The sequence below is a fragment of the Lucilia sericata genome, unplaced genomic scaffold (genome assembly GCF_015586225.1).
Source record: "Lucilia sericata isolate MDLA Ls3-8-SP2 unplaced genomic scaffold, ASM1558622v1 Contig001060F_arrow, whole genome shotgun sequence".
Classification (NCBI taxonomy): domain Eukaryota; kingdom Metazoa; phylum Arthropoda; class Insecta; order Diptera; family Calliphoridae; genus Lucilia; species Lucilia sericata.
The window spans coordinates 86,949-99,521 of NW_023995037.1; the positions used below are offsets into that span (position 1 = coordinate 86,949).

A 12,573-nucleotide genomic window follows, 5' to 3' on the forward strand; every position below is an offset into this window, starting at 1 on the left:
GTCTTATCAAAATTATTACGCCAATGTTTCGGTTTAAACCGGTTATTTTGAAGTGGTTAAACTGAAAAAATAATCTAAAGTTTCCATATTGAATTTGTTCTAAGAGAATTATTTATAGGTCAACAATGGTGTTTTTTTAATTCTTTTAAAACAATTGTTTATATTTGTTTTATTTCTTTGTTATTAAGTCCATTAAGAATGTGATTAATAAAAAAAAAACTTGTTTGTTTTTTTGGGGGAGAGTTTCCACGAGCGATAAGACTATAGGGGCTAGAGGCCAAAACTTTCACTTAAACATAGAGTGGTTAGTGTAATGCGGTATATAGTACATACCTCCAGCAAATCTAAACGGGAATAATAGATTATTGGAATTGTTATTAGTTGTTGTCAAGTCGTACTTTTGTTATTCGGAGACAGATGAATAAAGTTAAAATGTTGCTATTTTTAGAGAAAGAAAGAGAGATGGACAAATACAATTATGTCATAATCTCGACTATAGTATATAGACTAAACTGTATTGGAAACTATATTCTACACTATAGTTCAGGCTATAATCCGGTATATACATACATACTATTACTCCAGAATATAGTCTTGTCTATAGTCCAGACTCTAGTCTAGTCTATAGTCTTGTCTATAGTCCAGACTATAGTCTTGTCTATAGTCCAGACTATAGTCTTGTCTATAGTCCAGACTGCAGTATTGTCTTAAGTCCAGACTAAAGTCTAGCCTATAGTCCAGAATATATTCTTGTGTATAGTCCACACTACAGTCTAGTCTATAGGCCAGGCTGGACTATATACAGACTAGTCTTGTGTGTGTCTGTAGTTCAGACTAAAGTCTTGCCTATAATCCAAACTATAGTCTTGTCTATAGTGCAGACTATAGTCCAGATAGTATAGTCTAGACTAAAGTCTAGTCTATAGTCCACACTATAGTCCAGTCTAAAGTCCAAGCTATTGACTTCTTTATAGTCCAGACTATTGTCTAGTCTATAATTCAGACTATAGTCTAGTCGTTAGTTCAGACTATTGTCTAGTCTGTAGTACAGACTATACTATAGTCTACACTATATACTAGATTATAATCTTATCTATAGACTAGAACTATAGTCTGTACTAAAGACTAGACTGCAGTCTGGACTAAAGAGTAGACTACAGTCTGGACTAAAGACTACACTACACTGGACTATATACTACACTATATTCTGGACTACAGACTAGACTATAGTCTGGACAAAAGACTAGACTATAGTCTAGACTATAAGAAGTCTATAGCCTGGACTATAGTGTGGACTATAGGCTAGACTTTAGTCTGAACTATAGACAATACTATAGTCTGGACTATAGACAAGACTATAAAGTGGACTATAGACAAGACTATAAAGTGGACTATAGTCGTTTCTATAATACAGACTTTAGTCCACTCTTTATAGTCAAAACTAAGCCACGAAAATTTACTTTGTCTCGCTGCCACGCCCACTTTTGTTATTGTTATTCTTTGACAAATCATTTTTGATACTTAATGAATATTGTCTTCTAACTCTTAAAACTATTTTTTTGCCCACAACTGTTTTATAAGCAGCTAATAGATTTCTGGAATTATTTTATTTTTATGAACTGTACTCTAAAGAAATAATTTGTGGGCTGATTTAAATAAGAAACACACCACCAGCAAAGTTCTATTTTCTATACTTTCTGATACAGATAACAAATTTTGAGTGGCAATTGTGTTTTTATTTAGAAAATTCAGAAATGTAAACAAAATAATTTTGGGAGCAATATCGCTAAAATCTCTCAAAAAATCGAATTGTATTTAGCAACATTTTCAAAGGTATATTTAATATTTCGCTTTAAAAGATTATACAATCACTTGTCAAAAGAAAGTGAGAAAGAAAATTACAAAACTATCGCCAAATTTCCAAAATTTTTTAAATTTGACTTCTGCTTACCAGCAGTACAAAGAGACATTCACCTTGAAGATGAAAGTCGCGTGAAATGCATGTTTTTGTCGCGTGAACCGTCAAAGAAAATCTAACACTCTGATAAGTCGAGAAAGAGATGGACAAATGTTGGATTGTCCGAAAAATAATGAATGATTTCTTTTAAGCGATAACCTTAATGACGCAAGACTTGGTTATCAATCCTAAAAACCGGATTAGGACTCAGAGAATAAGTTTTTTTTTTAACAGATGTTAGAGAAGCAGTGATATAATTACAATTAAATAGCATCGATGTCCAATTTTCAATTCAATTTTCCTCTACATCATATTTAAACGAACCATTAATGGTATCAGGTAAGTTGGAAATTGTGGCTGTTAGTTCTATGGACTCTTCGCTTACGTTAGCCTTGCGAAATTGCATTAATATTATTAAATAGGTGGCAATATTAGCTAAAATCTAAAAATGAAAAACAACATTTTATGATAAAATTTCTTTAAGTGTACATATTTTGTTAGAGTAGTACCTTCATCAATGATTTTAAATTTACAGTAAAATAACCATTTGCTCGTATTGTTATGGGATTTTGTAGAATTTGCATGATGAAACTTTGCAATAGAGAATTATAGGATTCATTCGTAGTTCCACTAGATAAAGAGGTCCGTAGCAGGCGTTTTAGATGGGCTAATATCAAATGGCACTGAAAGTAAATAGATTATATAGGAATATCAGGATGAACTAGAATTGAACTAGAACTGAACTAGAACTGAACTAGAACTGAACTAGAACTGAACTAGAACTGAACTAGAACTGAACTAGAACTGAACTAGAACTGAACTAGAACTGAACTAGAACTGAACTAGAACTGACCTAGAACTGACCTAGAACTGACCTAGAACTGAACTAGAACTGAACTAGAAACTGACTAGAACTGAACTAGAACTGAAACTAGAACTGAACTAGAAACTAGAACTGAACTAGAACTGAACTAGAACTGAACTAGAACTGAACTAGAACCTGAACTAGAACTGAACTAGAACTGAACTAGAACTGAACTAGAACTGAACTAGAACTGAACTAGAACTGAACTAGAACTGAACTAGAACTGAACTAGAACTGAACTAGAACTGAACTGAACTGAACTAGAACTGAACTAGAACTGAACTAGAACTGAACTAGAACTGAACTAGAACTGAACTAGAACTGAACTAGAACTGAACTAGAACTGAACTAGAACTGAATTAGAACTAGAACTGAACTAGAACTGAACTAGAACTGAACTAGAACTGAACTAGAACTGAACTAGAACTGAACTAGAACTGAAATAGAACTGAACTAGAACTGAACTAGAACTGAACTAGAACTAAACTAGAACTGAACTATAGACTAAACTATAGTTTAGACTATAATCTATATTGTAGTCCACTATATATGTAGTCTAAGCTGTAGTCGGATAATCGTAGGTCCCTTTACCCACCTGTATCTCACACTGTTCAGCCGTATAGCACATCACAAATAAGATAACATATAAAGGTACCAACGTTGAACAAGTTATATAATTATAATACGATTCATAATATTCGAACACGGTTAAAAAGGTCCAATACATATTTATAATAATATCCAAAACTACCACCGTATATATGCTGGACAATGAGTGGCCATAAAGATCATTGAAACGATCATGCAACGCATATAATGCCTGATAAATATTTTTCAAATTTTGCAAATATTCAAATGACTCCAAATGATCATAATTAATATCCAATAAAATATAATTTCTATCAATTTTACAGGAAATCAAGGCTCTCAATTTAATATCGAACAACTCCATGTAGTAGACTATATAATCTATAAAGTAGATCATTTGTATAATACGAGTTCTTATAATAATAATGGCCATTAGGGCATACCAAAAGTAACCATTATAAGTCTTTATCGCTATAATGATTATAGACACTATTAAACTGCCATGTATGGTTGAAATCAAAAATATATATTTACGTCTTTGACGTTGACGGATCTCCGTTGGATTGAGTTGTATATGTAATAGGTATTTCATTAATTTCTGAACCCTATTGTAATTGTTTATCAATTCATAATATTTGCCATATGTAAACATTGTCTCCAGTAATATTGAGATCACAACTATGATTTGCACACAAAACACCATAATACTGACAAGATTCGATACTATTAAATTATCTTGGAAGGGGAAAAATATTACACCGTACAAGGTTGCTATCAAATTGGCAACAATTAACGTCACAGTGTAAATTTGTTGCCAACGTAGAGGTCTATTACGATAATGATGATGATGATGTTTACTGCTACTACTATTGCTGCGTTGTTGTTGGAAATGATGAAGTTGTTGGAGGTGATAGTGGTGGGGTTTATAGTGATACTGCTGCTGTTTAAATGTCTGTTGTCCACTTGGCTTTATATATGGCACTAGGCCAAATATTGCAAGATATTTAAGATATTTTGTGTGTAAATCGTTTACCATATTGTTGCTGTAGTATAGTAAATAAGATATGACGTCGGCGTCTAACGGCTGCTTGCTATATATATGTAGTATGTGTGTGACTTTATAGGTTACTGTTTAGTTTTTGAAATGTTTGTTGCTTTTGAAAAATTCTTCCTTTTGAAATGTCCCTTTACTAAGTTTGTTTATTTAAAATTGCACTTGTCAAAGATAAGCTTTTTTTTACAATTAATGTTTAAGTAATTTATTAATTTTATTGTAAAATTATTGGCTAAAGGTTGAAGAGGCAAGTGGTATTGCAAAAGCAAATTTAGAGACAAATGTAGTTTTCTTGTGATTAAACAGTAAAATTACAATATCGAAAGCAGTCTTGTAAATATTGTAAGTATATTTCAGCAATAATATACGCAGAATAGTAATTCTTACAAAATTGCTTTTTTGCAACACTGTGTATTGAGTTTTTGTAGGGCGAAATCAAAACAATAGAGAATTTGTTTTGAAATGTGGAGACCAGAAAGAGAGAATGGTTTTCTTAAAATCCGGCTATTGTTCCTAACCGGGGTCAAAAATTTCTCTTCCTTTCATCCGACTGAAAGTGGCAAATTCACAAGAACTTAAATTTGTTTTTAAAATTAGATAAATTTTGTTGTTATAAGTTAACATCGAAAAAAGAATGACGATAAGATAGGTGGTACCTATTAAACTTTTAATCGCAGTACTTAGATCGATATAATAATAACTCTTTGTTAATCAAATTTATTTTGCATTTATCAACAGCATGATTTAAATTATTAATACCGTGTATTTGGTCAAACCTCAGGGTAATTAGAACCCGTGCCCTTTACATTTATTACATTCCTTAGAAATGCTATTTTTTTAAAAATAGGGGGGAAATACCTCACCTAAAGACGTCTCGAAATGGTGAATTACCAAAAGATGGGACTTTTTTAAATTTTTAAGGTTTGGTTTTTAAATTGTATATTAAATTAAAACTGAACTTGAAATTAACTGAACTAGAACTGAACTAGAACTGAACTAAAACTGAACAAGAACTGAACAAGAACTGAACTAGAACTGAACTAGAACTGAACTAGAACTGAACTAGAACTGAACTAGAACTGAACTAGAACTGAACTAGAACTGAACTAGAACTGAACTAGAACTGAACTAGAACTGAACTAGAACTGAACTAGAACTGAACTAGAACTGAACTAGAACTGAACTAGAACTGAACTAGAACTGAACTAGAACTGAACTAGAACTGAACTAGAACTGAACTAGAACTGAACTAGAACTGAACGAGAACTATAGACTAAACTATAAGTTCGACTATAATCTAAATTGTAGTCCACTATATATGTAGTCTAAGCTGTAGTCGGATAATCGTAGGTCCCTTTACCCACCTGTATCTCACACTGTTCAGCCGTATAGCACATCACAAATAAGATAACATATAAAGGTACCAACGTTGAACAAGTTATTAAATTAAAACTGAACTAGAACTGAACTAGAACTGAACAAGAACTGAACAAGAACTGAACAAGAACTGAACAAGAACTGAACTAGAACTGAACTAGAACTGAACTAGAACTGAACTAGAACTGAACTAGAACTGAACTAGAACTGAACTAGAACTGAACTAGAACTGAACTAGAACTGAACTAGAACTGAACTAGAACTGAACTAGAACTGAACTAGAACTGAACTAGAACTGAACTAGAACTGAACTAGAACTGAACTAGAACTGAACTACAACTGAATTAGAACTGAACTAGAACTGAACTAGAACTGAACTAGAACTGAACTAGAACTGAACTAGAACTGAACTAGAACTGAACTAGAACTGAACTAGAACTGAACTAGAACTGAACTAGAAATGAACTAGAACTGAACTAGAACTGAACTAGAACTGAACTAGAACTGAACTAGAACTGAACTAGAACTGAACTAGAACTAGAACTGAACTAGAACTCAACTAGAACTGAACTAGAACTGAACTAGAACTGAACTAGAACTGAAATAGAACTGAACTGAACTGAACTAATGAAATAGAACTGAACTAGAACTGAACTAGAATTGAACTAGAACTGAACTAGAACTGAACTAGAACTGAACTAGAACTGAACTAGAACTGAACTAGAACTGAACCAGAACTGAACTAGAACTGAACTAGAACTGAACTAAACTGAACTAGAACTGAACCAGAACTGAACTAGAACTGAACTAGAACTGAACTAGAACTGAACTAGAACTGAACTAGAACTGAACTAGAACTGAACTAGAACTGAACTAGAACTGAACTAGAACTGAACTAGAACTGAACTAGAACTGAACTAGAACTGAATTAGATAGAACTGAACTAGAACTGAACTAGAACTGAATTAGATAGAACTGAACTAGAACTGAACTAAAACTGAACTAGAACTGAACTAGAACTGAACTAGAACTGAACTAGAACTGAACTAGAACTGAACTAGAACTGAACTAGAACTAGAACTGAACTAGAACTGAACTAGAACTGAACTAGAACTGAACTAGAACTGAACTAGAACTGAACTAGAACTGAACTAGAACTGAACTAGAACTGAACTAGAACTGAACTAGAACTGAACTAGAACTGAACTAGAACTGAACTAGAACTGAACTAGAACTGAACTAGAACTGAACTAGAACTGAACTAGAACTGAACTAGAACTGAACTAGAACTGAACTAGAACTGAACTAGAACTGAACTAGAACTGAACTAGAACTGAACTAGAACTGAACTAGAACTGAACTAAAACTGAACTAGAACTCAACTAGAACTGAACTAGAACTGAACTAGAACTGAACTAGAACTGAACTAGAACTGAACTAGAACTGAACTAGAACTGAACTAGAACTGAACTAGAACTGAACTAGAACTGAACTAGAACTGAACTAGAACCGAACTAGAACTGAACTAGAACTGAACTAAATCTGATATTGGCAATCAAGATAAATTTTAACCTAAAACGGTTTCATTTAAGTAATTCAAGTTTTAGTATAGATTTTCTTATTTTCAAAATACAAAATTTGAAAAGCCCTGTTATCTTTCTAAAGTCGTGCGACTATATATTTTAGATTTGTTCATAACAAAAGCATTTTTGTATTTTGTTTTTATTATTTATTACTGATTAAATTGATTATCTCGTAAACAATATGTACATGTATTTTAATATTTTTTAAAAAAATGTATAATTGAAATCGTATAAATAGCCCTGATTAGAGAGATTTGAGTTTAATACAATATTTTCTGTTCAGGAAAGAACAATACAGAAGAACTTAAACAAACATTATTTATAGAAAAAAAATAAAGTGAAAGTGATTTTTGTAAATAAAATTTTGAAATACTTAATGCATTAATTTAAAATTATAAAGAAAAAATAATTTTATAATTTAAATATAAATAAAATGAATGTAAGTAAAGTGAATTGAATTGAAAGAAAAGTTTATAAAAATATCTAATGTTTCTTTAAAATTTAAAAAAGTTTTGAAATATTGAAATTAAAAAAAATATATTATAATAATTATTTAAATTCCCTCTTTTTTTCCTTTAACTGTTATTTTTAGAGCTCTTTAAGAATAGCCATTATCGGCCAGAGCAATTTCGCCGCCGAAGTTTTGACTTTACTTCTGGAGAAACGTTATAATGTGGTGGGTATCTTCACTATAGCGAATAAGGGTAACCGTGAAGATATTTTAGCCACCACCGCTAGCCAGCATAATATACCGGTATTTAAATTTTCAACATGGCGTCGCAAAGGTGTAGCCATACCAGAAGTATTAGAACAATATCGTTCCGTGCAAGCAAATCTTAATGTTTTGCCCTACTGTTCTCAATTCATACCTATGGAGGTAATAGACGGTGCTGAATTGGGTAGTATTTGTTATCATCCCTCGATATTGCCTAGACACAGAGGAGCTAGTGCTATTTCTTGGACTCTAATAGAGGGTGATGAAGTGGCTGGTTTTAGCATATTTTGGGCTGATGATGGTTTGGATACTGGTCCCATTCTATTGCAAAAACAATGCAATGTAGAGCCCACCGATACCTTGGATACGTTATACAAACGTTTCTTATATCCTCAGGGTATTAAGTCCATGGCTGAGGCTGTAGATTTAGTGGCCCAGGGTAAGGCTCCTAAAATTACTCAAACCGAGGTGGGTGCTACCTATGATCCGGCCATGTTTAAGGCAGAAAATCAATATATTAATTTGAATCAATCGGCCGAAAGAATTTGGAATTTCATTAGAGCTTTGGACTCAGTTCCTGGGGCTTTAGCTACCGTTATTAATGATGATAATACAGAGGAAAATATTAGATTATTTGGTGCCCATATCTATGAAGATATTACCGTTAAATCGGATCAGTTTATAAGACTTAAAGGTTTAAACACGCCCGCCTATATACATGAACGTGGTCTGTTAATCCAGGGCACTGACAATAAATATGTTAATGTGCGTCGCTTGAAGAAGGGCTCGAAAATGATTAATGCCTGTGATTGGTTTAAACAGTCTCAAGCCCCTCAAATTACCAACTTTACTGAGGATGAGTTAACCAAGAAAGAGATTTTAGCGAATATTTGGTTGTCCATTTTGAAATGCCCCATAGAGGCCGATACTGACTTCTTTGCTGCCGGTGCTGGTTCCATGGATGTTGTCCGATTGGTAGAGGAATGTAAGGATGCTTTTGATGTGCCCTTGGAAAATGAACAGGTGTTCATGGCTCCCGTTTTTGAGGAATTCTACTGTGAAATTGTTAAGGCCTTGAGACAAGGCTCCTCTGGAGACAATTCAAAGGTTCACTATGATGGTTTCGTTTTAAAGGCCAATAAAAAGGAAATACCCATTCCCACCCAACTGTTTATCAATGGCCAGTTTGTGGATGCTGAGAATCGTAAAACTTTGGACATTATTAATCCTGCCAATGAGGAATTGATCTGTCAAGTGGCCTGTGCCTCTAGTAATGATGTGGATAAGGCTGTTCAAGCTGCTCATCAAGCATTTTATGGTGCTTGGCGTCAAGTATCGGCCAGACAAAGAGGTCAACTTATGCTTAAATTGGCTGATTTAATGGAAGAACAGAAAGAGGAATTGGCCACCATAGAATCGGTGGATTCGGGTGCTGTTTATACATTGGCTTTAAAGACCCATATTGGTATGTCTATAGATGCTTGGCGTTACTTTGCCGGTTGGTGTGATAAGATACAAGGTTCCACTATACCCGTTAATCCCGCCAGACCTAATAATGTCTTGACTTTTACCAAAAAGGAACCCATAGGGTAAGTTGTAGCAAAACCTTTTAGTTTCTTTAAGATATTAATTTCTTGTTTAATTTTTCTTTAGTGTTGTGGGTTTGGTTACTCCCTGGAATTATCCTTTGATGATGTTGTCCTGGAAAATGGCTGCCTGTGTAGCTGCCGGCAATACCTGCTTAATTAAACCGGCCCAGACATGCCCTTTAACCGCCCTTAAGTTTGCAGAACTTACTGTTAAGGCCGGTTTCCCACCCGGTGTTATCAATGTGGTCCTGGGTACTGGATCGGGTGCTGGCCAGGCCATTGCTGATCATGCTTTAGTTAGAAAATTGGGTTTCACCGGTTCTACTGGTATTGGCAAGGTGGTAATGCGTTCTTGTGCGGATTCAAATTTGAAAAAATGTTCCATGGAACTGGGTGGCAAGAGTCCTTTGGTGATATTTGCTGATTGTGATTTTGAAAAGGCTGTTAAACATGTAAGTTTTAGTTTTTTATAAAATCTCGGTACAAACTAAATATATCTCTCAATATTTCCAGGGTATGTCCTCGGTCTTCTTTAATAAAGGTGAAAATTGCATAGCTGCCGGTCGCATCTTCGTGGAAGACACCATTCATGACGAATTTGTGAGAAGAGTAGTTAAGGATATACAATCCATGACCATAGGCGATCCTCTTAATCGCTCTACTGCCCATGGTCCACAAAATCATCGTGCCCATTTCGAGAAACTTATAGAATTCTGTCAACGTGGTGTTGAAGAGGGCGCCAATTTAGTGTATGGCGGCAAGCCGGTACCCAATATGAAGGGTTACTTCTTTGAACCCACCGTTTTCACCAATGTCGAGGATCATATGTATATAGCTCAAGAGGAATCGTTTGGACCCATTATGATTATTAGCAAATTCCATGGTAGTGATGTGGAATCGGTTATGCGTAGAGCCAATCGCACTGAATATGGTCTGGCCAGTGGTGTCTTTACTAAGGATATTAGTAAGGCTCTGTCTTTCGCCGAGAATATTGAGGCGGGTACTGTGTTCGTTAATGTTTACAATAAGACTGATGTGGCAGCACCATTTGGTGGTTTCAAGCAAAGTGGTTTTGGCAAAGATTTGGGCCAGGAAGCTCTAAATGAATATCTTAAGACTAAATGTGTAACAGTAGAATTTTAGATTAGATTAAGTGTTTAGTATTAAGTTAGTTTTAAGTAAATATTAAGCTTTAAAGTAATAAACAGAAAAGTAAATGTGTGTAAACTTTGACAAATGTTTGAAATTAAAATAGTAAGTCCGAGGGAACTTTACTTTTCGGAATAAAATTGCATAAAACAATAATTTTCATAAAAATCACTAAGAAAATGTTCAAAATATCTGAACTGTAACCCTAAATCTCAAGTCTTCGTAGCTTTCCTTTGTGATTATTACTTCTCCTTTAAAAAATTCCTTTTATTTACACTTTTCTTCTTAAAATAACCATATTTGACCTTGTCCTAATTGCCATGTAGTAAATTGCAAATAGTTGTTTAGAAGTGACTAGAAATCTTATACGAATTGTCCCAACCATTATAGACACTCTTTATTACTAACCCTCTTTAAAATCGATTTTTGTTTTTTTTTTTCGTATGTATTACTTTTAATTTACTAACGTGGCGTGCATGTCCAAGTTTATATGGTCGTTAAACATTGACATGCCACCACCACCATCTCTAACACTCTCGAGTCACGGTACAAGAATACAAAGTAATAAGGTGGCGTATTGATACGGAAAGAGATTTTTTACTGAAGGGCCAAACCAGTAATCAAAGTAGTCTATAGTCTAGTCTATAGTCTAGTCTATAGTCTAGTCTATAGTCTAGTCTATAGTCTAGTCTATAGTCTAGTCTATAGTCTAGTCTATAGTCTAGTCTATAGTCTAGTCTATAGTCTAGTCTATAGTCTAGTCTATAGTCTAGTCTATAGTCTAGTCTATAGTCTAGTCTATAGTCTAGTCTATAGTCTAGTCTATAGTCTAGTCTATAGTCTAATCTATAGTCTAGTCTATAGTCTAGTCTATAGTCTAGTCTATAGTCTAGTCTATAGTCTAGTCTATAGTCTAGTCTAGTCTATAGTCTAGTCTAGTCTATAGTCTAGTCTAGTCTATAGTCTAGTCTATAGTCTAGTCTATAGTCTAGTCTATAGTCTAGTCTATAGTCTAGTCTAGTCTATAGTCTAGTCTATAGTCTAGTCTATAGTCTAGCTATAGTCTAGTCTATAGTCTAGTCTATAGTTCTAGTCTATAGTCTAGTCTATAGTCTAGTCTATAGTCTAGTCTATAGTTAGTCTATAGTCTAGTCTAGTCTAGTCTATAGTCTAGTCTATAGTCTAGTCTAAGCTAGTCTATAGTCTAGTCTATAGTTAGTCTATAGTCTAGTCTATAGTCTAGTCTATAGTCTAGGTCTATAGTCTAGTCTATAGTCTAGTCTATAGTCTAGTCTATAGTCTAGTCTATAGTTAGTCTATCGTCTAGTCTATAGTCTAGTCTATAGTCTCGTCTATAGTCTAGTCTATAGTCTAGTCTATAGTCTAGTCTATAGTCTAGTCTATAGTCTAGTCTATAGTCTTCGTCTATAGTCTAGTCTATAGTCTAGTCTATAGTCTAGTCTATAGTCTAGTCTATAGTCTAGTCTATAGTCTAGTCTATAGTCTAGTCTATAGTCTAGTCTATAGTCTAGTCTATAGTCTAGTCTATAGTCTAGTCTATAGTCTAGTCTATAGTCTAGTCTATAGTCTAGTCTATAGTCTAGTCTATAGTCTAGTATATAGTCTAGTATATATTGTCTAGTCTATAGTCTAACATAAAGTCTAGTCTATAGTCTAGTCTATAGTCTAGTCTATA

At 33.9% G+C, this 12,573-nt stretch overlaps 2 protein-coding genes across 3 annotated transcripts; one reads left to right on the forward strand and one right to left on the reverse strand.

Moving 5' to 3' along the window:
* Window positions 1-123: 123 nt before the first annotated feature.
* LOC119609787 (putative gustatory receptor 39b) lies at window positions 124-3,544 on the reverse strand. Of its 2 annotated transcripts, XM_037964713.1 has the most exons (4): window positions 3,418-3,544; window positions 2,467-2,640; window positions 2,219-2,399; window positions 124-344 (listed from the first exon to the last, which is right to left on the reverse strand). In XM_037964713.1, the coding sequence occupies exons 1-3, from the start codon at window positions 3,448-3,450 to the stop codon at window positions 2,250-2,252; spliced, it is 357 nt and encodes a 118-aa protein (XP_037820641.1). In that variant the 5' UTR covers window positions 3,451-3,544; the 3' UTR covers window positions 124-344; window positions 2,219-2,249. The 2 variants fall into 2 exon arrangements, with proteins under 2 accessions (XP_037820641.1, XP_037820640.1); XM_037964712.1 differs by lacking the exon at window positions 124-344 and having other exon boundaries at window positions 2,062-2,399.
* Window positions 3,545-7,686: 4,142 nt separating this feature from the next.
* On the forward strand, window positions 7,687-11,022 carry LOC119609785 (cytosolic 10-formyltetrahydrofolate dehydrogenase). The gene is made up of 4 exons (XM_037964708.1): window positions 7,687-7,863; window positions 8,017-9,728; window positions 9,793-10,180; window positions 10,242-11,022. The coding sequence occupies exons 1-4, from the start codon at window positions 7,858-7,860 to the stop codon at window positions 10,869-10,871; spliced, it is 2,736 nt and encodes a 911-aa protein (XP_037820636.1). The 5' UTR covers window positions 7,687-7,857; the 3' UTR covers window positions 10,872-11,022.
* The last annotated feature ends 1,551 nt before the right edge of the window (window positions 11,023-12,573 follow it).